The sequence below is a fragment of the Hippopotamus amphibius genome, chromosome 1 (genome assembly GCF_030028045.1).
Source record: "Hippopotamus amphibius kiboko isolate mHipAmp2 chromosome 1, mHipAmp2.hap2, whole genome shotgun sequence".
NCBI classification, from domain to species: domain Eukaryota; kingdom Metazoa; phylum Chordata; class Mammalia; order Artiodactyla; family Hippopotamidae; genus Hippopotamus; species Hippopotamus amphibius.
In genome coordinates this window covers 237,997,142-238,024,038 of record NC_080186.1, presented here as the reverse complement: position 1 = coordinate 238,024,038, position 26,897 = coordinate 237,997,142, and the positions used below count along the sequence as shown (strand labels likewise).

The 26,897-nt window shown below is 36.8% G+C and overlaps 1 protein-coding gene across 1 annotated transcript in view; it reads right to left on the bottom strand.

Moving 5' to 3' along the window:
* The window catches only part of HCN1 (hyperpolarization activated cyclic nucleotide gated potassium channel 1), a 406,279-nt gene that overhangs the window by 342,268 nt on the left and 37,114 nt on the right, over positions 1–26,897 (bottom strand). Inside the window, exon 2 of the mRNA XM_057743764.1 lies at positions 10,352–10,775. Coding sequence (XP_057599747.1) covers positions 10,352–10,775 — 424 coding nt within the window. The remainder of the gene's footprint in view (positions 1–10,351; positions 10,776–26,897) is intronic.

Genomic DNA, 26,897 nt, shown 5'->3' with positions numbered 1-26,897 from the left:
TGTTGGCGTCCTTCTGTCTCCTCTGAAGCCCAAGTGAACTTCTCAAATGTGGTAGAATCCCTCTCTCACACAAAGGTACCTCTCACTCAAGTCGTGAAACCCATATTCATATACCTTTATTTTTTTTTGGATAAGAATTACTCCCAACTACTTGAGAATTACTCTCACTACTTGCCAATCAATAGCCTGCTAAAATGTTACCTGGTAATGGCTTAAACCGTATTTGAAGTTCTATAAGAAAACAAAAATGAATCATTCCCTAATGGTGAAATTTTAATCATTAACACCACAATTCTCAAGATAAGTCTGAAAACAGAAAAACAGTCACTCAGAACTTCTAGAGTCTACTACTCATAACTTGGCTTTGTGTGTCAGGGTAGTAAATACATATACAGCTTTTTGAATCCATTCATGTTCTAACATTTTTCTAAAATGATTAACATATGTGAGCCTAAAATATCATAAATCTAGAAGTTCTTCAATAACTCTTTCCTAACAAATTTTATTAGCATTTTTTACTGATTATTGTCATTACAAAATTATTCTGCTTCTACAACAAAATATGCTGGGGGGCGGGGGAAGGGGAGGTAAACCTCCAGCCAGGTTAAGGACTAAGTTTGCATTTCTCTGAACTTCAGATTGGATAAAAATGGAGAAGCATTTTTAATTGTACAGTATTATTAAAACCTGTGAATCTGAATGCTTTGTGATTCAATGTCAGTCAGTTGGAAGGAGTTGTTCTGAATGTTTATCCTTCTCCTCAGTATCATGGAGCTTAACAGTATCCCACAATGGAGAACTGCTTCTCGTACTAAAACAGTGTAGCCTCCACAACACTGCTTGATTCCCCAGACACTTCTGTGAGATACTATTAGGGAGTTACAGCTCTTGGATTCTACACACTATCACAATCCAAATTCTACCTTTACACTCTGGTATGATGTCAAATATTGAGGAAGATAGGAATTTCATTTTTTCAGAGATTCTGTGAAAAAAAAATTGTAAAATAATTTGCCTAATTATATCTCACATTACTCTGCTCTTTAGACTTTCAATTTTAGAGTTTACAAAGCACTTTCATATGAATTTTCTTTTTGATTGTTAAAACAACCACATGAGCCAAGTAGAAGTCATCATCCACATTTTTTAAATGAGAGAAAAGTGTCTAGAAATGACTTGTGCAAGCTACCCCTGACTTTCATTTCAATTCAGCTGAATTTTCTTTATTACATATGTTCACCCAGCTCATACCTCCACATCACTAACAATGAAAAAAGCAGCACGTTGAAATAAACAGTCCACTGATGACCAACCTTAATGGAAAACCATTTTGAGTCCACCACTCCTGACAAATAAGATTATCTCAAAATAGCTACTATTCTCTTCTTTCACAACTGCTTTAAAATTAGATGAAATCATGGGTCTTGTTTCCAGAATCCTTAATTCATGCCTACTTTCACTTTAAGATGTAACAAGAAAAAGATTTTGACTCTATTTTCAAAATAAAGTGGCCTAAATGGTGGACTTAACTCAAAATAGCCACCAGAATTATATAACCAACCAAATGTATTTCCCTTTCACACTAAGACAGGACTTCTCTGATACAAAATCTAAAGTGCATACATCAGCAAGACAGAAAGAGAAGTCAAAGTAGGTCTCTCTCACCCATTACTCAGTGCAATTCAATGGTTCTAATCTTATTTATTCTTGAGCTTTCATAACACAGTTATAATGTCTTATAAAACTGACTTTCTGTGACAATTTCTCATATATTTCGATGACTATGTTTTGCCCAATGAAATTTGAATCAACTACTACTTTTGACATAATGCAAGCATAATTTTGTTTTCTAAAATATTTCAAATTAATTAAAAACATTTTTGACATTGTATCTGACGAAGGTGAAAGTCTGAATTGCTAGAAACTGACAATAAAAAAGCGCCTACTTTCCCTCTGTGATTAGAAAAGCATCGTCAACATTTCCCTCAGAGATGAGTTTACTTTCACCTCGTTGTTTGTAAGGACAAAATATCACTAGGTGCCACTGCATCACTTTTCAATTTATGTCACATCTCGTCACACTTCCCTTTTGTAGACAGGTGCATCCCAGTATACGAGACGAAGAGAGGTGACCTGTTCAGCTGAGATAATTACCCAGATAATTAAAATAACACAGTATAAAGTGTTTTTATGAAACACTCTGGCAGTTGAACTAGAATTCGAGTTTAAAACAGAATCACATCACAAATTTTGGGTCCAGTACTCAGGAACCAATGGCATTCCCAGCTTGCACTCTAATAGCACACACATGAGTCTAAAATATCAGTAGACATGATACATGTTTCGTCCACACGCACAATGAAAGGAAAAACTGAGACATTTTCCCAGAAATTCTGGAAAAATGAAAGGTTGAATGCACTTTCAACTAAATTAGCCTGACTCATTCACTGCTTCAAATCTTTACTTGGTATATTGTGGACAGAAATAAAGCAGAATACTCCTTCTAATGCTTCCAATATTTTGAAAAGCAGCAAGCACACTAAAGGGCCAGGGGTTGAAATCTCTTGAGATTTCACGTATTTTAAACTAGCGGAGACTTTTGTGACAACAATAATTTCTATAAACTCTATAGTTTCCAAGCACTTTCAACAGTAACATCTCATTTGATCCTTGAAGCCATTCTATGAGATTGGGCAGAAAATCACTTTCCCCCCCATCTCCACATATAAATGATGAACTAGATTAAATTCACCCATGATTTCTCAGTTTTCTTGGAATATTTTCCAGGCTCACCCACGTGGAAGGACATACACTTTCAATTTTGGTTTTCAGAGTAGCCACGTTTATTAGGATGCCTTATTTAGAGCCTCTCCTCTACCCTCTACCACACTCTCAGTACGTTTCTCTCTCTTGCTTTTTTTTCTATACTATAAATGCTTCTAATATTGGATTTAAGACTCTCTACTGTTTTTCTTATGTGTTTGCTTGTTTACATGTTTGCTGAATTGAAATTCCCTTGAGGTCATAATTTAACTCATTTAGCAAGTATTCTTGTGTCCCATTATTTTCCAGAAACTATGCCACCAGCAGCTGAAAATACAGGAAATCTATGGTTTCTGCCCTTCTGGAGTTTATATATAGTTGGGAAGGCAGAGTTTAAGAGAAGTTACCAAAGTGATGAATGTCACCAAGCAAAGGCATGTGGGGCTATGCCAGCATCTTACAGACAGAACTAACATTACCTGAGAGATTTGTTAATTCCACCCCAGGGTACCTTAAGTTAAAGTCAAAGTCAGAGGAACAAAATGTGATGGATGAACTGGGGATGGCCAAAGGAACAAAGTTCTAGGAAAAGTGGACAACACTGTAAAGGCCTTAAAACAGCGTATGTGACAAACATAAAGTGGTTCAGACTAGTTAAAAATTAAAGGGCAAGCAGTTTTCCAGGCTGACATGGGAAAGGCTCAGATTTCAAAGGATCTTGAATTTTGGAATTTGTCCTTATAATAATGAAACATCACAGAAATATTTTCAGCAGCTGGATGATATGGTAATATTTGCCCTTCAAAAATATCACTTTTGAGACCCTAGAAGGAAAAAGCGGGGGGGGGGGGAATTTTTAAACCTCGTAATGACTCTACTATAAAAATGCAAATGAGAAATTATTGATGTTGGCTTGCACTAGGATGGTGAAAGAGAGGACTGAGTGAAGCAATATTAGAATTCAAACCACATATCAAGAAAAAGAACCAGTAGAACCTGGTTACTGTTAACTATGGAGACTGAAAGCAGAGACGTCAAGGATACCTCTTAGATTTCTGAATTGAGCAACAAGAAATAAGAGAGAAGGAGATGAAGCAGAAATTGACTTACTGAGCTTAAGGAGCTCGAGAGATCTTTACAGAGACATCATATGTAGATTCTGAGCATAATTTCCAAGTTTGGGTTACAAGTCTGGTTATCAACATATAGCCATGGAAACATATAAGCACACGAAAAACAGGAACACAGATTGGGCAATGTTGGGGCATTAGGAAATTCTAATGTTTTAATCTTAAAATATGGGTCTGGACGTTTCAAATTTGATCTTATATTTTACCATTAAACTGATATTTTCATATCAAAAGCTTCAGGATTGCACAGATCTGCTGCAGGGCTCTAGCCAAAAAGCATTCGTAAAAGTATATATATTACTCCTAACACATACATACGTACACCCACACATACTCCATCAATCTCTTTTTAATTGTCTTGACTTACTAATACTGCCTATCCAAGTAGAACTCATCACACAGTACTTTAGAACTTCAGAGTGTCTGTCAAAGTACCATCTTAAAAAATACACAGTATAATACTGAAAGTAATTCTATTAAAATAAAAAATTATTTTTTAGAGAATAAACAAACTCTTTAATCTGAGGAAAAAGTATAGATAAAGAGAAACAATCTTTACATGTATGAATATCCATTGTCATCTATTTTATCTAGACACTGACAGCCAAGTAATTAGGTGATTCTTAGAGAGTATAAATGAATAATTTCAGAGAAGACAGTTTTGGTGTTTCAGAATATAGAACTCTGAAGTAACGCAACCAATAGAGGACACCTAGTGGTCTCTAGCAGAATCAATACTTGCCTGCAAAAAATATTAGGCAACTCACACACATGTAATAATGTTTTTGTTTAGGTATTTATAAATATTATATGCATACACCAATTTAAATATTTCAAATAATTTCCATGTACCTCATTCCTTTGAACTTCGCAAATGTTCAATTAAGGTTGTAGGCATACATAAGTCACTTTAAGTGTTTCTCCCTAGATTAAATAGGAAATAAAAGGCACAATTTGAAAAAAACATCCGTAAGTGCTAATTTCTAGTATAGGACCCTTTTTACACCATCATGTTTCTGGTGGTGTGAAATACAAATCTCAAATATAATTGTATCAATAACATAATATATTAACACATTGATAATATATTATTATATTGATTATTAATTATATCTAATATAATAGTTAAGTTTTAAAACATTACAAAAATACTATTTCAATGGCAAGAATACTTGGCAAAGATAAATCTCCCTTTAGCCATCTAAAATGTATCCTGCCTGACACTAGCTGTATATAAAAAATGAAAATGCATGATAAATCTCTCTCAACTGATATTATTAGTTCTATTCTCAGCAGTGTGCAATCCCCTTCACTCTGCAGCATTCTAAAATGCAAATCCTCTGCCTAAAATGCCTCAGCGACATCTTACTGAGTGAGCCCGTCATCAACACAACTTCTTGTCTACACCTCCAAACTCACTGCCTTTGCAACCCCGGTTCTGGAGATGCAGAACAGCGCGAGGCTGCCTGTGCCTCACATCTTGCTGACTGCACTCCTCTGCCCCGCTTTATTCATCCTGGCAATCCAGACTCCAGCTTCAATACTTAGTTCAAGTACCTCTGAAGCCTTCTTCTGCAAAGAAAAAATAAAAGCTGTATCGTTCACTCCCTCTTTTATGCCATCACTTACCACACCATCTGTGATTATTTGCTCACATGTCCGTTCTTCCTACAAAGCTGAGATCTGCTTTGTATTCTCATGTGTAGCATCTGCATGTAGAAGCTATTCAGTAAATGCTTGGGAGTGAAGAATGAATATACCTTTGCAATTATTTAATGGATTTGGAACATGGAGCACTGCCATGCAGTCAGCAGATAAATACGCTCAGAGAGCCTGTTGTGTTTAGAACTCTGTACTAGTGTACAAGGAGATTCCAGGGCGGAAAAGTTGACACTGACTCTTCCCTAAAGATATTTATGCCCCGGAAAAGAAAAGGAAATGCATATATAAGTAAGTATTCACAACCACGCTGTAAGCATGAACAAATGCAGGCAGAGGTAGTAGAATTGTTCAAAGTAAAACTACTGACCATTACAGCACAGTCCATCAATGCAGAGTATTTTCTGGAGATGAGCTTGAGCATAAATTTTAAATGAATAACAGAAAAAGAAAGGTTTTCCAAATCTGAGGTGTGGCACATGCAAAATTACCAGAAGCAGAAAAAAAACTCATTCTCTGCCAGAAGCATTATAAAACTGAAAAACAAACAGAAAAGAGCTGTTGGGTACAAATACAAAGTGACAATGGAGAAACGAGGGAATGGTTTGCTAGAGAGCCTTGAAGTCACAGCAACGAAACACAGATGTGATATGACAGGCAATAGGGAGCCTCCCTACATGCTAGCAGAGGGCAGGTTTAGGAAGACACTGGTGTCTGCGTATGGCAAGTCTTAGAATTCTACGTGTTTTCTAAAATATGGAAGTACTTATAATATGTATTGTATAATTATAAATAGGCAATTTATAGCAAGAGTTAGTTTCTAATCTAAAGCAATTAGAATGCTAAAATTAACCAGAAAGAAACTGCAGTCTGTATTAGCTCCCTGTAGAATACATTTCCTTATTAATGCTCTGTTGTTAAACATAATTTGTACATAAATCTGCCTCTAAGCCAACATAAAAATCTAATACTGATTGCCAGAAGAGCATTGCAATGTTCCAGACACATTATTCACCTGAAATTACTATAGGCATGTATGAAGATCAGAAACACAGCCCTCTCTCCTGCCTCAAAATAGGCAAGTTACTTGTGATAGGTCTACACAAAGGAAAGTTGAGGATATAGTAAATGAAGAATGAAAAACTAAATTATAGGCATGTATTCCAAAGCCCTATTTATTTATGAGCTTCATGCATTTACCATACTTTCTTTACATTGCCTATGAAGAATTTCCACTCTCTGTGACATTGAAGCCTACAAATAGATAACCATTACAGAGTAATATTTCTTTTTCAATTACTGTTTCCAAAATATCTAACAATTTCAAGGATCATCCACCTTTGATAAAATGACAGGGATTAGCAGCTGTAATGCTTAAGGTTCCTGGAACTCTTCACCTTTACTAAGCAAATAATGTCCTATTTACTAGCTCTTAATCTACCCTTCATCTCTTCAGTGGCTGGTGACTGTCAAAAATTATTAATAATATTGCATTTAATTTCTGAGGATTTCCTCACCATATGTCTCTTTTAGGAGGATCACAGAAAACGGGTTCTCTCTGTGATAGGTTACAAACAGCACTCTGGCCTGGGCCACGGGCTTCACTTGACATACAACAATAACAACAACAACAACACTGCATTAAGGGAATGATGTTTTTAAGCCAAAACACAAGAGTGGGAGAGACTCACCTCTGTTTTCAGGCGATTGCAGGAACAGGAATTTTCTGACCTGATTTATTTAAACAATTGTCCCAGATTTTCGCCTCACCTGGCCACATATATAGAGTTTCAGTAGGGTGTCACGGAGCTGTAATTTTGCATCCTAAAGCCACTTATCTTATCACTGCCTCGTGAAAACAACTGCCCCCCCCCCCCGACTCCTTAACACCACGTGTTTTATAAATGAGTCGCCCAATCAGCTCTTTCCTTCTATATTAGCCACTGTATTCAACTGTAGCAAGGATAGTAACATAAGGGCTAAATTTTAAAGTTTCTGTATTTCATTCACAATATTTCTCTAATTTATCTGGCTCTGGCACTTCTTGTTGTTTTTCAGTTGAACTAATTCAGACCGGAAAAAAAAAAAAAAAGAAAAACAAAACTGTCTCATTGAAGATGGAAGCAGTTTCCTATAGAAGGCAGCCACTTTCCTTGGCAATGAGTCATTTAGAACAGTGGCAGCTTCCAGACTTCACACATTACTTCCCTGAATTTGCTGAATTTAGCATTAGCCAGCTCGGTACTAAAACACTCAGAACTCAAAGACATGTGGGTGAACCCACATCTTCCTCTGTACTCTTATTCCAAATGCTCACAGAGCAACCTGATTATTTGTTGTGTTTCTACTTGTAAACACATCCTGGTGGCTTTTATAAAACTCAGGTAGAGATTTACCAATTTGGAACCATTCAGGTTTCTTTGTGACTTTGGTTTCAATCATGTAGGTGATGAAATAATCAAATTTGGGGTTAATTACCACTGCTTTTTCTCTGTGTAGCAGTGTAACTAACAGACATTAAATGTCCACGATATATGTGATATTACATGGGGGTATGATATAACCAAGAAAACATTCTTCATGAAGTGAGCCTATGGTTCATTTATTATCAAGGTCATTTATTTAAAAGGAAGACCTTGCCAACTCACAACTTTAGCCTGAATGGGTTTGGTTACCAAATGTCTGCAAGTCCCTATTACATTGCATTTTACAGTAATGATGGCAGTGAGCCGATGCCCCTGTATTATATCTTGATATGTTTAAAACACCATCAAGTTACACAGACCAAGGTGCCTGTGACTGCTGCCAGGAACCAGAGGACAACAGTGTTAAGGAGTGTGCTCTTCGATGACCGCACAGCCTGCCATTTTATCTGATAAAATGCCATCTCTTCATCCTTCTGCCATTCTCTGGGGTAACTGGGTTCAAACTACAAGACACTGAAAACAGTCACATTGTCCACTGTATTTTTAATTGACTGGGTGTTTATATCAGTGACGTCTCTTCTCACGGGCTACTCATTAAAATATTTTTTGTGACCTTGTTTTAAGAGGCAAATATTCAAATCTTATGTTGCTTGGACCACAAAGCTCAGTGAAGAAACGTTTCCTACAATATTTTATTATATATATAAAATGGTGTAATAGTAAGGGTATTTATCATTAAAAGAACATATGTTATAGTGAGAAGCTCTATGGTTTTGTGTTTAAGAGCTTTAGCTCTGGGAGTCAGGGTGCCCAGGCCAGAATCCCAGCTCCACCTGTTACGGACCCTGTGCATCTGGGCAAGCTACCAGAGTTATGAGGAAGAGTCAATGAACGAATCCATGTAAAGAATCAAACATATGACTTGATATATAATAAGCCATCAATAAATATTAGCTATTTTTATCAATAATCACCTTGTTTTGATATTAACATGAGCGTAATAGTGCTTGAGAACCAAACATTTACTATGTTAGATGGCATGTGCTACATAGAGACGCATTATGAGATGAATCCAATTTCTCAGGTGTGCTTCATCTGATTTTAAATATAATCCGTATCCATGTTGTAAGAGTGACCCATTTTTATGCCTTTTCAGCAGTGTCTCGCGCAGTGCTTTACCACTGCACGTCACCTCCTGAAATCTAGGAACCAAAATGTCATCAACAGTCACACCCGAAACACTACTAGTCTCACAGAAAGCACAGCTAATGTTCACAGCAGTTCCACTTTATGATTTGTGTACACCTAAATTCCAAAGTATCATTCACCCTAACAAGCATTTCTGTGGCTAACAAAGTGACAGTTAATCCCTAGCCCGTGTACTGCTGTCTTCAGAGCACGTTTAGGCACTCTGGAGGCCTTTCTGACCCTCGCTTTTATGCAGACAATAAAGTTCAGGTTATAATTAATTTTTTAAGGTATATTTAGAAGGGAAAGAAAATCAAACAGTTAACAGGCAGACTCTGAAATTAGGGACATAACCTCCTTTGCTTGATGAGGGGTACGTTTAACTCAGATCTTTGAAACTCCAGTTGGCTGAGCTCTTTCAGGTCCCACCAACTGCCTGAGAACGACAGATGCCCTATTCAGCAAAATATTGGCCAGATTCACTGAATTTATTCCCTGTCTTATTTGTGTTTTTTATGTAATAATTTCCCTCCAGGGTATGTTATTTTTCAGTATTAGGAAATGAATTAGTAGAGAGAACCTATAATAAATAATTACAGGCAAAGAAGAGCAACGAGCAAAATTATTACACTAAAATCAGTCTTTACATACACAACTTGGAAATACTCAAAAAATCTGTTTTCTTCAAACACAAATTCTCTGAAATTTCAATCTTACAGGAAACATATTCCACATTATTTCACAGAGCTAATGATACAAACTAGATTAGCAACCAGACCCTACAGCTTTGTCAAAGATGGTACTTGAAGTGTTAGATAAAACAAACTAATATTAGATATTAGAGGAAAAAAAAAACCCCATGGTGGAGGAGGGACAGCACTGGTTAAGATAAAAATTTGTGATTAAAGTAGATTTGCTTTAAAAAAAAAAAAAAAAAAAAGACTAAACTGGCATAAGACAATTGTTTTACAATCACTAATTTTTTCACTCCACTCAAATTCAGCATTCGACCATATCTTTTGAAGATACAAATGTACCACTTATGTACCAAAAAGAAAAAAATGAAATTTTTCTTCTTGAATTTCATAAAACTCATTATACATAGCATAGCTGTTCATTTTAAAACAATTATAGTTTAAAATTTCATGATATAGTAGCTTTAAGAATGTAAAAGAGATGTCTTACCTCTTCCCACTGATGTATGTATCTAATTAATCTTGAAAGTCGTAATAAACGCAAGAGACTGAGGATTTTTGTAAACCTCACAATTCGAAGTGCCCTGGCCGTCTTGTAAACTTCTGAATCCATTCCTTTTTCTACAATGAGGAAGATATAATCCACTGGGATTGAGGAGATGAAGTCAACCACAAACCAGCTTTTTAAGTAATTCATCTTGATCACCTTAGGGTCCAGGATGATTTCAGAGCTGTCTTCATTGACAGTCCCAGTCCTGAAATTCATGATCAAGTCCAAAAGGAAAACTGTATCTGAAGCCACATTGAAAATAATCCATGGTGTTGTTGTCTGTTCTGTAAAGAATGTGATTCCAACTGGTATGATGACCAGATTTCCAACCATCATTATAAGCATTATTAAATCCCAATAAAACCTACAATAAATAAAAAAAAATCAGATTTTAAGACATAGACAATAACTAACCCATTCTCCCCACCACCATAAAAATTATTACTGACTTACGGTTAAATACATGAGTAAAAGAACAAAGTGCTGGTTGTATAAATAAGATAGCTCCTTCAATGACCATAAAGTTAAATCTAAGTAAAATTAATATAGTCCCAAAGAGAGACATTGTGATTATAGAATTCTTAAAGTCACTTGATATAAAGTGCTATAGCAATAAATTCATGAACACCCATACCCCCGTTTATCTGATAAAGAAGCAAAAATAAACTCCCCTACAGTCAACATATAATATGGATGAAAAGAAAGGAGAAGGTCCAGAAGATCTATCTTTAAAAACAACTACTTTTGAGAAGACTCTTTGAAGGTGCTTTGAAGTACTTTACATGTAAAAGTACCAATCATAGATTAGAATAATCAGTAATAAGTAGGGCACATGAAAAATATTGGTACTGCAAATTTATCTCTAGAACTACAGATTAGGTCAATCATAAATTCTAGAATTGCCATGGCGTCATAGCACTCCAAATATTTATGCTTTATTCTTCTTAACTTGAAATGAAAAAGCTAATTTGTTCTGAGGCTGAAAATATTTGAACGGACTCTAGGTTTTGAAACTAGAATCTACCTAAAATTTTCACTTTTATCACTGCTTCACTGAACCACTACTTTGTATTGCCACTACTCTTCCAAACAATTCTTTCTTTAAAATTTCTGATTGATTTTCAACACAGCTATGATTACTAACTACCTTCTGAAACATTCTTATCCCACCTTATATTAAAGTCAGGAACTTTATTCCAGGTTGATACAGCATTAGTATATAGTTAATATCTATTAATATAGAATAAGTTCATCAGAGATTATTATAATTTATTTTCATTTGGTTTCTTTCAGCCTATTGACCCTGTAGTTAGACTAGGTAATAGACTATACTTGTTATAGTATAGACTTATAAAGAAAGAAATCAACTAATTTAACTCGAGTCATAGAACAGTCTCTGGAAACATGAGCTACTTCTTTCTGGTCGAAGGTGTACTCTCAGCAGTCGTGTTACAAAAATGGTATAAACTTTCATGACAGGCATTTCTGTTAACCAAGAAATTTTTATTTTACATTAATTCTCCTACTGAAACTATTTGGGCTATATTTTGGTAAGGTATACATTTGCATGAAACGTTCAAAGTTATCATCATTCCTAATTATGAGTGACTCCTGGGTGAAAAGCCGTCGTACAAGAAGGAACTGTAACAGCCCCACCGTGCCCCTGCTTCTATCCCCCCACTCCAGGATCACAGATAAAAAAATAAACGTTGAGCATGTTGAAGCTTCCACCCGTCTTTCCGTGAAAACTTAGCTACAGAGTTATGGACCAGCAGACACACACCCACGTGAGTCACACATCACGCCCTGGCAACTTCAGTGAAACCTTTTCTCTTTCTCTCCTCCTCTCCTAATGGAAATGCAAAGTGTGCCACTTAATACACTGAGGCCAGAGGCGAGATGGAGAAGGGATGCAATAGTGTAACAGCCATCTCACAAAAAAGCGCCCTCACTGAACTCCAAAGTGAAAGCGTGTGTGCCCTGAGGATTTTCACTTTCCTGGACCACTCTTATCCGTCTCTTCTTGGAGCTTCTCTCTGCTTTCCCCTGAAAGCCTGCTGTTCCCTTGAGTGTCACACACAGCCCTTTTATCTTCTATTCTACACATGCTCTTTGGGCAATATTAGACACTCATCCATGTCTTTAATGATTAATTCATAACTGATGACTACAAAAGCATTATCTCCAGTCCATTCCTGTCTTCTAAGCCTCCTACCCCTTACAATCAGCCATCTATTAAATCTGCCCCCTTGCGTATCTCACCTTCACGTCAAACAGCACACCCAAGCTCAATCGCATCACCTCCTCGCCCACAAACGTCCCTCAGATGTTCCTACCTGATTTGCAAGCCAGAAACCTTGGAACCATATTAGATAACCCCTGGCCTGAAATCTACTCAATTTCATTATTCAGTCAATTACCAAGGCTGCTTGGTTCTAACATGTAGATGGAAGTTGTGTTTATCCATTTGCCCTTTACCATTCGCAGTGCAGCTGTCTTCAACCAGAAATTCTCACCAGATGTTTAATTTAGAGACAAGTTACTTAAATTCTCTAATCCTAAATTTTCTAATCTGTAAAATAAAGATTATTATAGAACCAAATGTGTAGGCTTTTACAGATTAAAAAAAAAAACACTATAAGCAAATCACAGATCCGAGCATATAATACGCTGTGGCACACAATGCTGGTGGCATACTTAGTATTCATCTACCTTTCCGTGCTTACCAAAAGAAATCCAATTCGGCAGGGAGCAGCTAGGAGCCCACTGACAAATACTCACTTTTACATATATGCTTATATTTCTGTTACTAAGATAGAAGCTATTTCTTAAGGAAAAATCATATTCTATTTCTCTTAGTTAACAGAAATGAAAAGAATAAAGTGCCACCACTGTTTACTATAGCAATACTGTTTACCACACCACAGCTTTTTATTAGTGGTGCTTAGTACAGATTGAAGCCATTAGATATCTATCAATAGTGCGATTAAACCTTACAATTTCCGTTTAAGTATCATTCACCCTATTTTGCAGACATAAACACAATTCTTGCTACAGACTTTGCATACTATAACACTTTCTTTGGTTAACATTCCTTAGCTAGCCAAGCAAAATACAGTTATCACCCACTCTAGAAGTTGCTTAAAAAACAGCCCACGAGTTTCTCTTAACTCTTTGCTCTGAAAATTTCTCTTGAATACTCAGGCCCTCCCTTTTCCTTCACTCTCAATTTCTATGTCTTGTGCCTTTTATTACAGACTTGTCTCTCCTACCCACTCCCTCTCTGCATCCCCACCGTTCTCCCTCTAGCTCTGCCAGAGCTAGCTCTCACTTGGAATATCTCAGAGCCTCCTGTCTATGGAATCTGATCAATTCTGCCCACCAGTTCCAGAGCAACCATCTAACATGTGACTTGCCAGGTCGAAAACCATCACGGACCCTCTTAATTAAGTAAAAACATCAAGGCACTCCCTGATATAGCCTCCTCTTCCCTGTCTCATCTCTTTTTTAACCCTTTATGGCAAGCACCTCATAGCTCAAGCAAGAGAGGACTTACGCTTACCCTGCCACCATGCACACCTAGGTACACATACAGGAGACAGGACTACTTCCATTCTACCTGCTCCTTTACCTCTCCGCATTCTACCTATCCTTCAAGTCTCATTCTGGCAATGAACTTCTTAGGTTTTTTGTTTGTTTGTTTGCTGTTTCATGGTGTTTTTTTTTTTTTTTAACCCCCAGAGCAACATTTATTTTCAGCGTGCTTCTTATTTCACTTCTGCTTTTGTTACTAATTATTTGTCTTTATTTTCTCATAGGATTTCAGTTCTTTGACATTCAGAACTATCTTGTCTTCTGTTTAACTTCTGCAGTAATGCAGACAGTATCCAGGAGAGCAAATTAATTAAATTTTAAGCAGAAATATATACTTCATGAGGATATTTTAAAAAATCCTTTTTTAATAAGTCAAAGGCCACTAATGCAGTAAATACTTTCCTGATATATCTTTTATATAACTCTAGATTTGTATTCACTGAGGGCTTTTATAATATAGAATATATTAAAATAAATAGGAAAAAAGAGATTAAAATATGTTCTTAAGTCAGCCTGCAAACAAAACAGTTTTGGATTTCACACCTGGTTTTTTGTTTTTTTTTTTTTGTTATTTATTATTTTATTCGGGGGTACACCAAGTTCAATCATCTGTTTTTATACACATATCCCCGTATTTCCTCCCTTCCTTGACTCCCCCACCCTCGAGTCCTCCCCACCCTCCCGGCCCCAGTCCTCTAAGGCATCTTCCATCCTCGAGTTGGACTCCCTTTGTTATACAACAACTTCCCACTGACTATCTATTTTACAGTTGGTAGTATATACATGTCTGTGCTACTCTCTCGCTTCATTTCAGTTTCCCCTTCACCCCCCGCCCCCTCCCATACCTCGAGTTCTCCAGTCCATTCTCTGTATCTGCACCCTTGTTCTTGTCACTGAGTTCATCAGTACCATTTTTAGATTCCGTATATGTGAGTTAGCATACGATATTTGTCCTTCTCTTTCTGACTTACTTCACTCTGTATGACAGATTGTACTTCTATCCACCTCATTACATATAGCTCCATTTCATCCCTTTTTATAGCTGAGTAATATTCCACTGTGTATATATGCCACATTTTCTTTATCCATTCATTTGTTGATGGGCATTTAGGTTGCTTCCATGTCCTGGCTATTGTAAATAGTGCTGCAATAAACATTATGGTACATGTTTCTTTGGGGATTATGGTTTTCTTTGGGTATATGCCCAGGAGTGGGATTACTGGGTCATATGGTAGTTCTATTTGTAGTTTTTGAAGGAACCTCCAAACTGTTTGCCATAGTGGCTGTACCAACTTACAGTCCCACCAACAGTGCAGGAGAGTTCCCTTTTCTCCACACCCTCTCCAACATTTATGGTTTCCAGACTTTGTGATGATGGCCATTCTGATTGGTGTGAGGTGATACCTCATTGTGGCTTTGACTTCCATTTCTCTGATGATGAGTGATGTTGAGCATCTTTTCACGTGTGTGTTGGCCATCTGTATGTCTTCTTTGGAGAAATGTCTATTTAGGTCTTCTGCCCATTTGTGGATTGGGTTATTTGCTTTTTTGGTATGAAGCTGCAGGAGCTGCTTGTATATTTTGGAGGTTAATCCTTTGTCCGTTGTTTCATAGGCAATTATTTTTTCCCATTCTGAGGGTTGCCTTCTAGTCTTGTTTATGGTTTCTTTCGCTGCGCAAAAGATTTTAAGTTTCATGAGGTCCCATTTGTTTATTCTTGATTTCATTTCCATGATTCTAGGAGGTGGGTCAAAAAGGATCTTGCTTTGATGGCTGTCATAGAGTGTTCTGCCTACGTTTTCCTCTAGGAGTTTTATAGTGTCTGGCCTTACATGTAGGTCTTTAATCCATTTGGAGTTTATTTTTATGTATGGTGTTAGGAAGTGTTCTACTTTCATTCTTTTACATGTTGCTGTCCAATTTTCCCAGCACCACTTATTGAAGAGGCTGTCTTTTTCCATTGTATACTCGTGCCTCCTTTGTCAAAGATAAGGTGCCCGTATGTGTTTGGGCTTACTTCTGAGTTCTCTACTCTATTCCATTGACCTTCCTTTCTATTTTTGTGCCAGTACCATACTGTCTTGATCACTATGGCCTTGTAGTATAGTTTGAAGTCAGGAAGCCTGATTCCACCAACTCCATTTTACCTTCTCAAGATTGCTTTGGCTATTCGGGGTCTTTTGCGTTTCCATACAAATCGTAAGATTTCTTGCTCTAGTTCTGTGGAAAATGCCATTGGTAATTTGATCGGGATTGCATTGAATCTGTAAATTGCTTTGGGTAGTACACTCATTTTCACGATGTTGATTCTTCCAATCCAGGAACATGGTATGTCCCTCCATCTGTTTGTGTCGTCTTTGATTTCTTTCAGCAATGTCTTAAAGTTTTCTGCATACAGATCTTTTGCCTCCTTAGGCAGGTTTATTCCTAGGTATTTTATTCTTTTTGTTGCAATGGTGAATGGGAGAGTTTCCTTAATTTCTCTCTCTGCTCTTCCGTTGTTAGTGTATAGGAATGCAAGAGATTTCTGTGCATTCATTTTGTATCCTGCTACTTTACTAAACTCATCAATTAGTGCTAGCAGTTTTCTGGTAGAGTCTTTTGGGTTTTCTATACATAATATCATGTCATCTGCAAAGAGTGACAATTTTACTTCTTCTTTTCCAATTTGGATTCCTTTGATTTCTTTTTCTTCTCTGATTGCTGTCACACCTGGTTTTGAATGTTACAAAACCCCCTCTTATTCATTCTGCTCTAGAGAAACAGTATTTGTCAAAGATCTTGATTGGACTTTGAAGGCAGTCTAGGGTTCAAATCCTAGTTCCACAAGCTGTATGGTCTGGGGCAGGATATTTAACTGTTGTGAACTTCAATTTTCTCCTACTACTCTGAGTTTCTCTGCCAGGAGGACTGCATACAAGGATGTATGCAAACCATATAGAACCTGTGATATGGAAAGTTAACTTTCTCTGTAAAACCAACACTCACCAGAAAACCAAGTCTTGACAATTACAGTAATAACCTAGGTAATCATTTTTTACCTCATACTAAGAATAGATAAAATACACAAAATAAAAATGAGTTTCAATTATAATTAATATATCCCTAAAAACTATGATCACTTTAATTACTAATAAATAATTCTGATAGGTATATTATTTTTATGTTAAGAATTCATTTCCCCCTGTAAGTTTTTAGAAGAGAAAAAGTGGCACTGCCAAGATTAGTCCATGATCTTAAACTGTGAGGAATTCAGAATTCAGTCATGCTCCTTTCTTCCCTCCCACCGGGATCTCCTTCAGGTTTGTGATGGATAAAGACCACACTCCCTTCCTAACAAGAATTCCCCACTGTCTTTCAGGTTCCCCTGGCCCCTTGTGACATCTGCTCCAGCTGAAGTAATCTGACGTCAGACATTTCCAGCCCAAAGCTTTAAAGAGATTTAAACAATTCCCATATTTCATTACTGAAGGTGCTTATTTTTTAATTTTTGTCTCTAAATACTGACGGAAAGTTTCTCTTCTCCCCTGTCTCTGATAAAATAAATATTTGTCATTAAATGAAATGGAGGAAGGGACTTCTGATTAAACCCCTGAAACAGGAATTTACCCAATAAGAACTTAAGATTGGTGGGAGACATTATGTTTTAGCTAATCTTATTTATTAAAATGAGCTAATGGGACAGAAACTTAATCCCTATGAAGGTATTAAGATCTGTACCAGTCTAGGAAAAAGTAAACATGTTTTTTCCACTTCCCCTTCCTCTGAAACTTTTTTCTGTTAATCTTCTAACGGTCAATATTAACGGCCTTATATCTGTCCATATACTCGTTTGTGGCATTTTACAACTTTGTTCACTCCTCCTACTTGAAACTCTCCCACATCATTAGTTTCTATGATCCTGCATCTTTATAGTTTCTCACTCATATTTATATATGAGCAGAAATTAATTTTCCTCAAGCTTTACCCGACTTCTCTTCTTCCACCATTAAGCTGAGCATTCTACATGACTATCTCATTCCACTTTTCATCCCTCTATTCACTCTCTCGTTGGTCTCATTAACCACCGCAGGCTTAACTGATACGGTAATGTACGTGGTTCTCAAATCTATCACTGGCCTTAACCCCTGAGATGGAGTCATGCATTCTAACTCTATCCTACGTAGCTAGTGGCCTCTAAGTGTCCCAGTGGAATGGCCATCTCAACATGTTGAAACCCAAACCAATGAACTGTACAGCCCCCAAATAATTCTCCTGATATCTATATGTCTGTTTACTGGAGCAAAGCTTCTTCCTGTTTGTCTGTTTGGTTGTTCTATCAGCCAAGCACCAGGCATAAAATTTAAAACTTACCCCTGATTCCTCTGTTGGCCCATCTCTGACCTCTGACCCTTTGCCCAGCCTCACATTCCTTCTAATACAATAGTTTTCATATTCAGCTTTTCATTTTGTCCCATTGCCATCATCCTCTGTGAAGTTCTTATTACATCATTATTCTGCTTACTAATTTTCCTGTTTCTACCTGCCCCAGGAAATTACTTCCTATTTCTATCCAACAGACTTTTCCTATTGCTTGCAAAATGAAATGTAATCACTCTAAATCCTCTAGAGTAATGTCCCAATTCTCTATCTTGAAGCTTATCTTTCTGTACATACATGATCCTCAGCTAAATTTAAAAAGACTCTGTTTTTCAGACTCTTTGTCTTTGCCACTGCCCAGCAAATGTCTGGGATTTCCTTTCCTAAAACCCAAACTCAGCCTCTACATTTCCTCACATTATTTCAATTGTCAACTTAAATGCCACTTTCTTCACAGTACCCTCTTTTATCCCATCCCCAGATCAGTTGGAGTTTATCTCCGCCCTGCACCAAACTCCTGTTTCAATTTCTCCCTGCGATTTCCAGCACTTGAGGGCACCAACTAGCGAACACTGACTACCTCACCATGATGCGGTATCAGTAATAATATGATAAAGGCCATTTAATAAACGACCTCTGACACATACATTACTGATACTATGTATAAAACAGACAGAGAATGGGCACATACTGGTCAGCACAGGGAACTCCACGTAATGCACTGTGGTCACATAAACGGGAAGGAAGTCCACAAGGGAAGGGATATCTGTATATGTGTGGCTATTCATTCTGTTGTGCAGTGGAGGCCAACACAATATCGTGAAGCAAAATTTAATTTAAAAAATTAATTTAAAAAAGGACGTCTGAAAACACTGCTTTTGTGCTCATTCCAAGCCAAACTCTATGCCATTTTTCCTTACACTTAAATTGCCTAGCAAATGTATACGTGCTTCTGATCTCCCAATGATCAAATTCCAAATTAATCACATTTATGTTAATGAGGGTTTATTGCAATATGAGAAGATTTTAATTAAAATACGTATGACCATTTGTTGTTTTGGATGGGTTGGAAGTTAAATAGGTACAAGCCTTTTTTACTCCTTCTTGAGTGGTAGGGCACATCTCTAAACGATGCTACATTTCCTGCTGTAGACAACAGGAAGAAAGATGACATTCAAGGGTACTTTCATTATGTCATTCACATGTACTGCAAGTGAAGGCCACAACTTTCATTCCTCTGAACCAAAACCGCTTATCCCTAAATGTCCCACATGAAACACATTTCTGTAAGTCTACAGCTTTAATCAGAAGTTACAGGATGGAGCAGAACTCCCTGAGAATTAAGTAGGTCTATGTTGCGGTACTCTCTTTATGATGACATATAGATTTTTCATAAAAATAAAAATCCTAAATGTATAAAAGGTGAGTAGAAAATGTATAATATAGCTCCTGGTGTTTAAATTTACAGTGTGTGAAAAAGCCCAACCTAAAACTACGTCTTAGCTTCTTGGTATTTTTTTATTTATCATCGAGCAATCTTTTTAAAATTTTATTCTCTCCTTTGACTCTCAGTACTTTAATCCTTTAAGGAAAGCGAAAATATTGTAAGAAGTCAGGTCAACCAAAATACACTCTAGTACCATTCACTCCAGCATAAAATTCAATGAGTCAAGTCTATGTTTTACCTGTTTCCAGGGACAGACTAAAGGACATTAGGTGATCACACTGATGGACAGTCTCATGACACAGACAACGGACACACCTTTATTTTGAAGCTCGGTGAAATGATTATCAGTTGATAAGGGCTTTATATTTGTTGACACACTTTCATCCAACCACTCTGAAATTTTGAAAAGAAGGAAGGTGGATGATTCCTCCCTGTCTAAACATATAGCTAACTTAAGGCGTATACAGGTTTGGAAGCTTCCATTCCAGAATAATTCTTCCCTCATTGCTACCATAATCTACCCACCACATTACTTATTTTCAAATCATCCATTTTCTCTTTCTTGTGGCTGATACTACAGGCCACTTGCCTTGTGTTTCTTGTTACTCTACAGATCTCAATAAACCCTGGTCCTCTTTGTTCATTCCAAGCTGCCGATGCCAGGTAGATCTTTCGCATTATTGCTCCCGTTTGAGGATGTGACAGAAGGTTCAGAATCAATGTCCAAACACATTACTGTGTCCGGAAGTCTGCAAAATGTCTACATTTTATGGAAGCTTTGGAATGTGCCCATGATTCTCATTTTTATATATAATAATACTCACGGAATTTTGAAAAGGAAGGCAGTATGAAAGCAATGTAGTGTAAGTAATGTTTATTAGATAAAAGGCATTTTCTAAACATTGTTTCATTTGATATTCAAAATAACCAAAGAGGCAGGCAGCATAACCTAAATTTAACAAGAGGAAACTGAATCTCATCCAGCAAAAGACCTTTCTTAAACTCCTGCAGGCAGGAAATGAGAAAAATTGCTCTGAACCCATGACCGATTCCCATGCTTACACTCCTTCTACACTCTTCAAAGCCTGAATAAAGGATTCAAGGATTTTAAGAGTAGCATTTAAAAAACCTTTCCCACAATATAGCTACATATTCACCTGTCCTTATCAGTCACCCATCTGAAATGAGAACAAAACTGTTTTCACAAGGAAAAGTCTAAGCCCTGCAGGGGTGAAGACAGATAGGGCCCCATGGCTGGCCTTTGGTTTCTGTGCCTTTCCATACAGAAGCCATTGAGAGTTTACCTGCACCCCCAGAGAAGCAGCAAGAGAGTTCCTCTGTCCCTACGCCCATACAGCAGCACACATCTTCAAGAAAAGGAGCTATAGGATTGCCTGTCTCAAATTCTTTCTGCCTTGGCCTGCAAAGATATCTCACTCGTGTATAAACCGAAGTCAGTTCAGATGCTCTACAGGTAAAAAGCACTTGGAAAGCAAGAGTTAAATTAAGTACCAACCAAATATTTTCTCCAAATAGTTACATCATAGTAATTCCAACACATATGTACTGGCTTTCTTCCACAGAGCAAGTATTGTTCTAAACATTCTCAGAAATGCAAGCATAAATTATAAACAAATTCTGCGTTCAAGAACTTCCAACTTAACAGGAAAATGAAGACTTGTACTTATTAAATGAGAGTAGGAGAGAATTTAAGACATGTTCACAAATAGTACACTACAGGTTACTCTGGGTTTCCAAGAGAGAGAAACAATTGGTCATCTGTTTAAAGAAACTACTATTATTAAAGAAACTCAAAGAGAGCATTTGCTGAGGAGTTCCTGAGGATGCATTGTACTCACAGCACAAACATGAATTTACTAACACGTATGTGCTGCTTCCCGGGTTTGTCATTATGCATACAAAGAAAACGAGACACAGCCTCAAGAAAGTAAGGACTGGGAAAGACACACAATCAATAACGTCTTCCACAACAGACTCATAAAAGAGTGATCCTAAGGCACACAAAGGAGAGAAAGATCAAGTCTTCCTCGGGGGACGGGTAGGAGAAGTGGGCAGGATTTCATAGACTCAGTGAGTTGATACTTTCCCTACACAACTGCAAAAACTTGTTCTGGTGTATATGCTACGAACAGTTGTTGAGCACCAAAACTGTGCGAGTTTCTAGGTTGCCACTAGACACCCACTAGAGTTGCCACCAGGAATCCCAAGAGAAATAGACACAAAATATGGAGATAAAGGGGATAAATGCCATGAGAAGTTAAAAGGTCTGGTGATGTACTTACTTTCTAGTTAATGCTTTAGCTCCAAGGCTATATCAAGTATTTTCTCTTCATAAGTTTTAAAATTTTGTTTTACCAATTAAAATGAAGGACCATAATCAAGGGCAGACAAGAATGTGATCAAATAAAAGCTCAATTAAAAAATATTAAGTTCTGCTCACAGTTATAAACTTTACAGTACTATATTTTTTCTTCAAAATACTTTTTAAAATAATCAATATCTACTTATGCATTTTAACAGCAGACTTCTGAAGTTAAAGATTAACGTTCACAGATTTTAGGTTCTACGTGGATAGAGTATCACTTCCATTTAGTTGACGTTTTTTCCCTAAAACAACAATATTTAAAGATGTTATTTCATACTTGGATTGAGGTTTTTCACCCACTTCCAGCTGCGTATTATCTGAGGAGCAGAAGGGATGATGCGTCAGGGAAGAAAACGCTTCTACCAGGAGCATATGTTCCAAGGTCTGTAACAAGTATCAAGGGTGTGTGGGTGAGTGGCATTTGCCATGGAATACTTAAGAAGAGAGGACCAAATTTCTTTTTAATTGTCTGGGCAACTCACACAAACACTAGGGTATATATTAAGCAGAACTGCCAGTATAATGAGAAATTTTCAGTTGCCTACAAAGGAATCGAATGAATATGCACCTCCAGTCCACTTCAGTCCCTACCAACTCATGTATGTACTTTTCGCAGAGCTGTGACTAGAAATGTTTGGCCTCTCTTCATTCATCCCATGCTTCTTCATTCAATGGCATTTATTAAATCTTTTTTTTTTTTTTTTTTTTTTTTGCTTCAAAAAGAAGCAAAAGGAGGTTGCTCAGCAGATACCTGAATCCCATTAGTAGGTTGAAGTTACATGTGCTTTTTTATGTAGCCCAGTGATTTGAAGGAAAATGTTACACTTATTATAAATTTACTAAATTCTGCAAGAGGTTTTTGTGATTTGCACATTTCAGTTCAGTTTTTAAAAGATATGGCTTCCACCTTCAGGTAAGTGACAGGTTGGGTGTTTAGTTTCTTCAACAGCTAAACAAGCAAACAACAAAAACAGGAAACTTGTGAAGGAATATAATCTCAGACTTCTGTTGGTACCAGGGAGATAACTGAAAAAAAAAAAAAGGAAAGACTCAAGAACTGATCTTATATATGTATCAAGGATAGCAATTCTTGAAACAATTATTTTGTTGTGTTTTGTGATTACTAACTCAAAGCTCACGATTTCAAAATCCATATGGCCCTATACAACAACATGAGATTAAAAGGAAATATCAATCTGTAGAATACTTTTATGCCAAAACTGTTGGCAATTTAAAACTGGTGTAAATGTCTTAATTTACATCTCTACCTATCTCTGATCTTTCCTTTCACTAATCCTCAACCTGATCACGGAGCTTTAGACAGGCTAATCTAATTACTTATCCTTCGTGCCTCCTTTTCTTAATTTCTTCTGCACAATTGCTTCCTGCAAGTGCTTGGAACACACTTCACACCCTTCTCTTCTTAACCTCCTCCATCCTCAAGTGTACCAACAACTCCTCCAGCCCAATCTGAAATTCTCTAAACCACAATCTCTCCTCTTTTTCCTCTACCTGTGTGGCACATGAATCTTAGAATGTATTAAGCCTGATCTAAGAGCAAGCAATAGCATCTCCAAAATATCTTTCTGGATGGGACCGAGGGAGAGGCAAGTTTTCAATGTGGGAAAGGGATTTAAGAGGATTTGAAGTAAAACTATTTCCTTAGCCAGCACACTGTTTTTGCTTTAATTATGGGTTATAAAAAATTATAACAATATATCCTGAAGAGACTTACACTTCACACAAGATTGCAAAAATCATTTGCATGGGCATAAGCTCTCAAAAGCCATTCCTTGATATTTTTATGGAGAGCAACGAAAATTCTACTGCTTTTAAAGAAAACCTTGCAGCAGTACAGTGCACACAGTAAGCCCCAGAGAAGTGTTCGTGGACTGAATGAAGACATTTCCTCCAGGCTTGGCCAGGTGCCCCAGGCATACAGTCCCTAAGTACCTTGGCTTTTCCTTCACACACAAAAAAATGCTCTGTATTTTTACATGTATGTGGACGATTTTTCTAAGGTCTATTTCTCCACCACAGTGGATGTACCCTAGTCAGGAACCACATCTATTTCTCCTTTCCACTACGTCCCTAATGTCTAACACAATGCCTGCAACTAGAGTGAATTCTCTAAACATCTACTGATTAAATGAACACATGAATATTCAGGGCTTTAAGAAATAAAGGCACTGTAATGGAATTTCAGTCTACAAGTATCTGTCCCTTGACTATTTTATTCTGTTTTGAACACGCTAATATCATGAAAATATGGACAAGTTAGAAGACATCCAAAAAAGAATAAGGGAGAAAAGATAAAGAAATAGAAAGCCTTACTTGTGAGGAAAGACTCAAAAAGCTGAATACATAAAACCTGGCTACATTAAAACTCTGAAGAAATGTGAACAGATTCCACACATTCTTGAAGGTAAACAAGGACTTAGTTTAGCCAGTACAGTAAGAGGGTGCAGAGGAGGAGCTGTGGAACTCATATCGGCTGGTCTTATAATCCCCAACAGCTTCTGAGAAATGAGTCACACAGGGCACAGGAAGAGAGCTTAGAGGAATATTTTTCAAACGTCATGGGCTCCTGAGGCATCCTAGTGGTCTGTCTTGAGATCAGAACCCAAAGATTGTTCGGCCTTCAACCTGCCAGGAGACCTATGCTGGTGCGTGGAAACTGTCCTCCTCACTCACACTGCTTGCTAAAAAGCAAACATCCAAGGGAACACTATTTGTTTCACACCCATTTGTCTTATTCTACTCTTCCTTTGAGTAGAAATGGTATGTCAGATTTTAAAAGAATTAAAGGTATAATTTTAGGATGACAAACCCCTTCACATTGAAAACTATTAGATTTTCCAAAAAATTCCAAAAAAAAAAAATAACCATGAGTTAAGGCATTTTAAGTACTAGTACGGTGTCAACCATGCTGGAAAAATATTAGATACTAATGTCCTTAACAAATTTACATCACATCAAATTGTAAAACATGTATCGAAAGAAAATCATGTCCAGTATCAACATGAAATGTTTTGCAAGTTATCAACCCAAACATTCTAGAATTCGTAACTTGATGAAATTCTAGGAACTAATACTAGTAAAGAGAATCAACTTTACAGCATTATTTTGTCACCTTTCAAATTGGTCAAACTAGTATGACATTGTAGAGGTTTGTCAAACAATAGCTATTTCCAAATTGCTATAAAACAACTTCGTATTCACAAAGTATTTTCACAATAATCATTTTCATTTTATTTACTCAACAGTTCTGTGAGACATACATAAAATGTTTTATTAGTTCTATATTCACACATGAGAAATCTGAAACAAAATGGTATGTGACTTAGCCAAGATCACTTGGCTAGTTACTGGCGTCTGAAGCTTGAGGCCAGGTTTTCTGGCAACTAACCCAGGATGCTTTCCAGTCTAACATCATGCACCATATTTATTTTAATTTGTATTTATTTGTACTTCTACATAAACAGCAATATTGTTTATGCCATAGCCTTAGCACAGTTCTTCTTACATTCATAGGAATGACTTCATGGAAAATAATTAGTATTAACTATCAAAATAGACAGCCACGAATGCAAAATTATGTATTTCTGTCTGGCTCCACTCCAAATATATTCTACTGAAAATGCACCCTACTCATAATTTGGACTTAGATGATATCCATTTATTAAATTCCAACCTTTATGGACATTAGCAGACAAGCAAGCATTCTACTGAGAAACAGGAGTCTTATTTAATAAGCATGATGTAGCCTTTTGTATTATTTTCCAACTTAATCGCTTTTTTTTTAAATAAATTTATGGAAAAATTATAGTTATGCCTTTGAGGCAAAAATAGTGGTCCATTATTATTTTGTTGTCAGTTGTATTTCTGTTTATTATTGACCAAAATAAATGTACTGCTGTTAAGGAAAAAAAAAAAAACCTACTTAAGAATAAGCAGTATAATACAGTTCTAAGAAGACTAGACTGGATACAGAAATGCTGAAATTTAACATTATCTAGACCTTATGATCTTGAGAAAACTCCCCTCACTATGGGTCTCTGTCTTCTCCCCTGTAGAACGTGAACCTAGATGGGCCCCAACCGTCTTCTCAAATCCAAGATTTTTATTTTGTAGGAGTTATCTGTGTATTGGAGCAAGAAACTGAGGGAACTGAAACAATTTTTAAGAAATTTAATATGAAAACTAACTTGGGAAAGGCAGAGAAAAGAGACAGAGTAGTGGGAGAGAGGTGGAGGGATAGACTGGGAGTTTGGAGCTAGCAGATGCAAACTAGTATATATAGAATGGATAAACAACAAGGTCCTATTGTACAGCACAGGGAACTATATTCAATATCCTGGGATAAACCATAATGAAAAAGAATACAAAAAAAGTATATATGTGTATAACTGAGTCACTTGGCTGTACAGCAGAAATTAACACAACATTGTAAATGAACTATACTTCAACAAAAAAATAAATTAAGAAAAACAGGAAAATAAGAGAGACAGTAAAGAATCCTTGTGAGGGAAAAATAAGATATAAGACTGTCTGGATTTGGGGAAAAGGAAGTTAAAGGAGTCAAATACACTCCCGTGCCTTATGCCAGAGGAACTAGAAAATGCCAACATGAAAGTCTGGACAGTAGATGTGGGAAAGATTTTAAGTTCACTTTTGGAGATGAGGAGATGAATATAGTT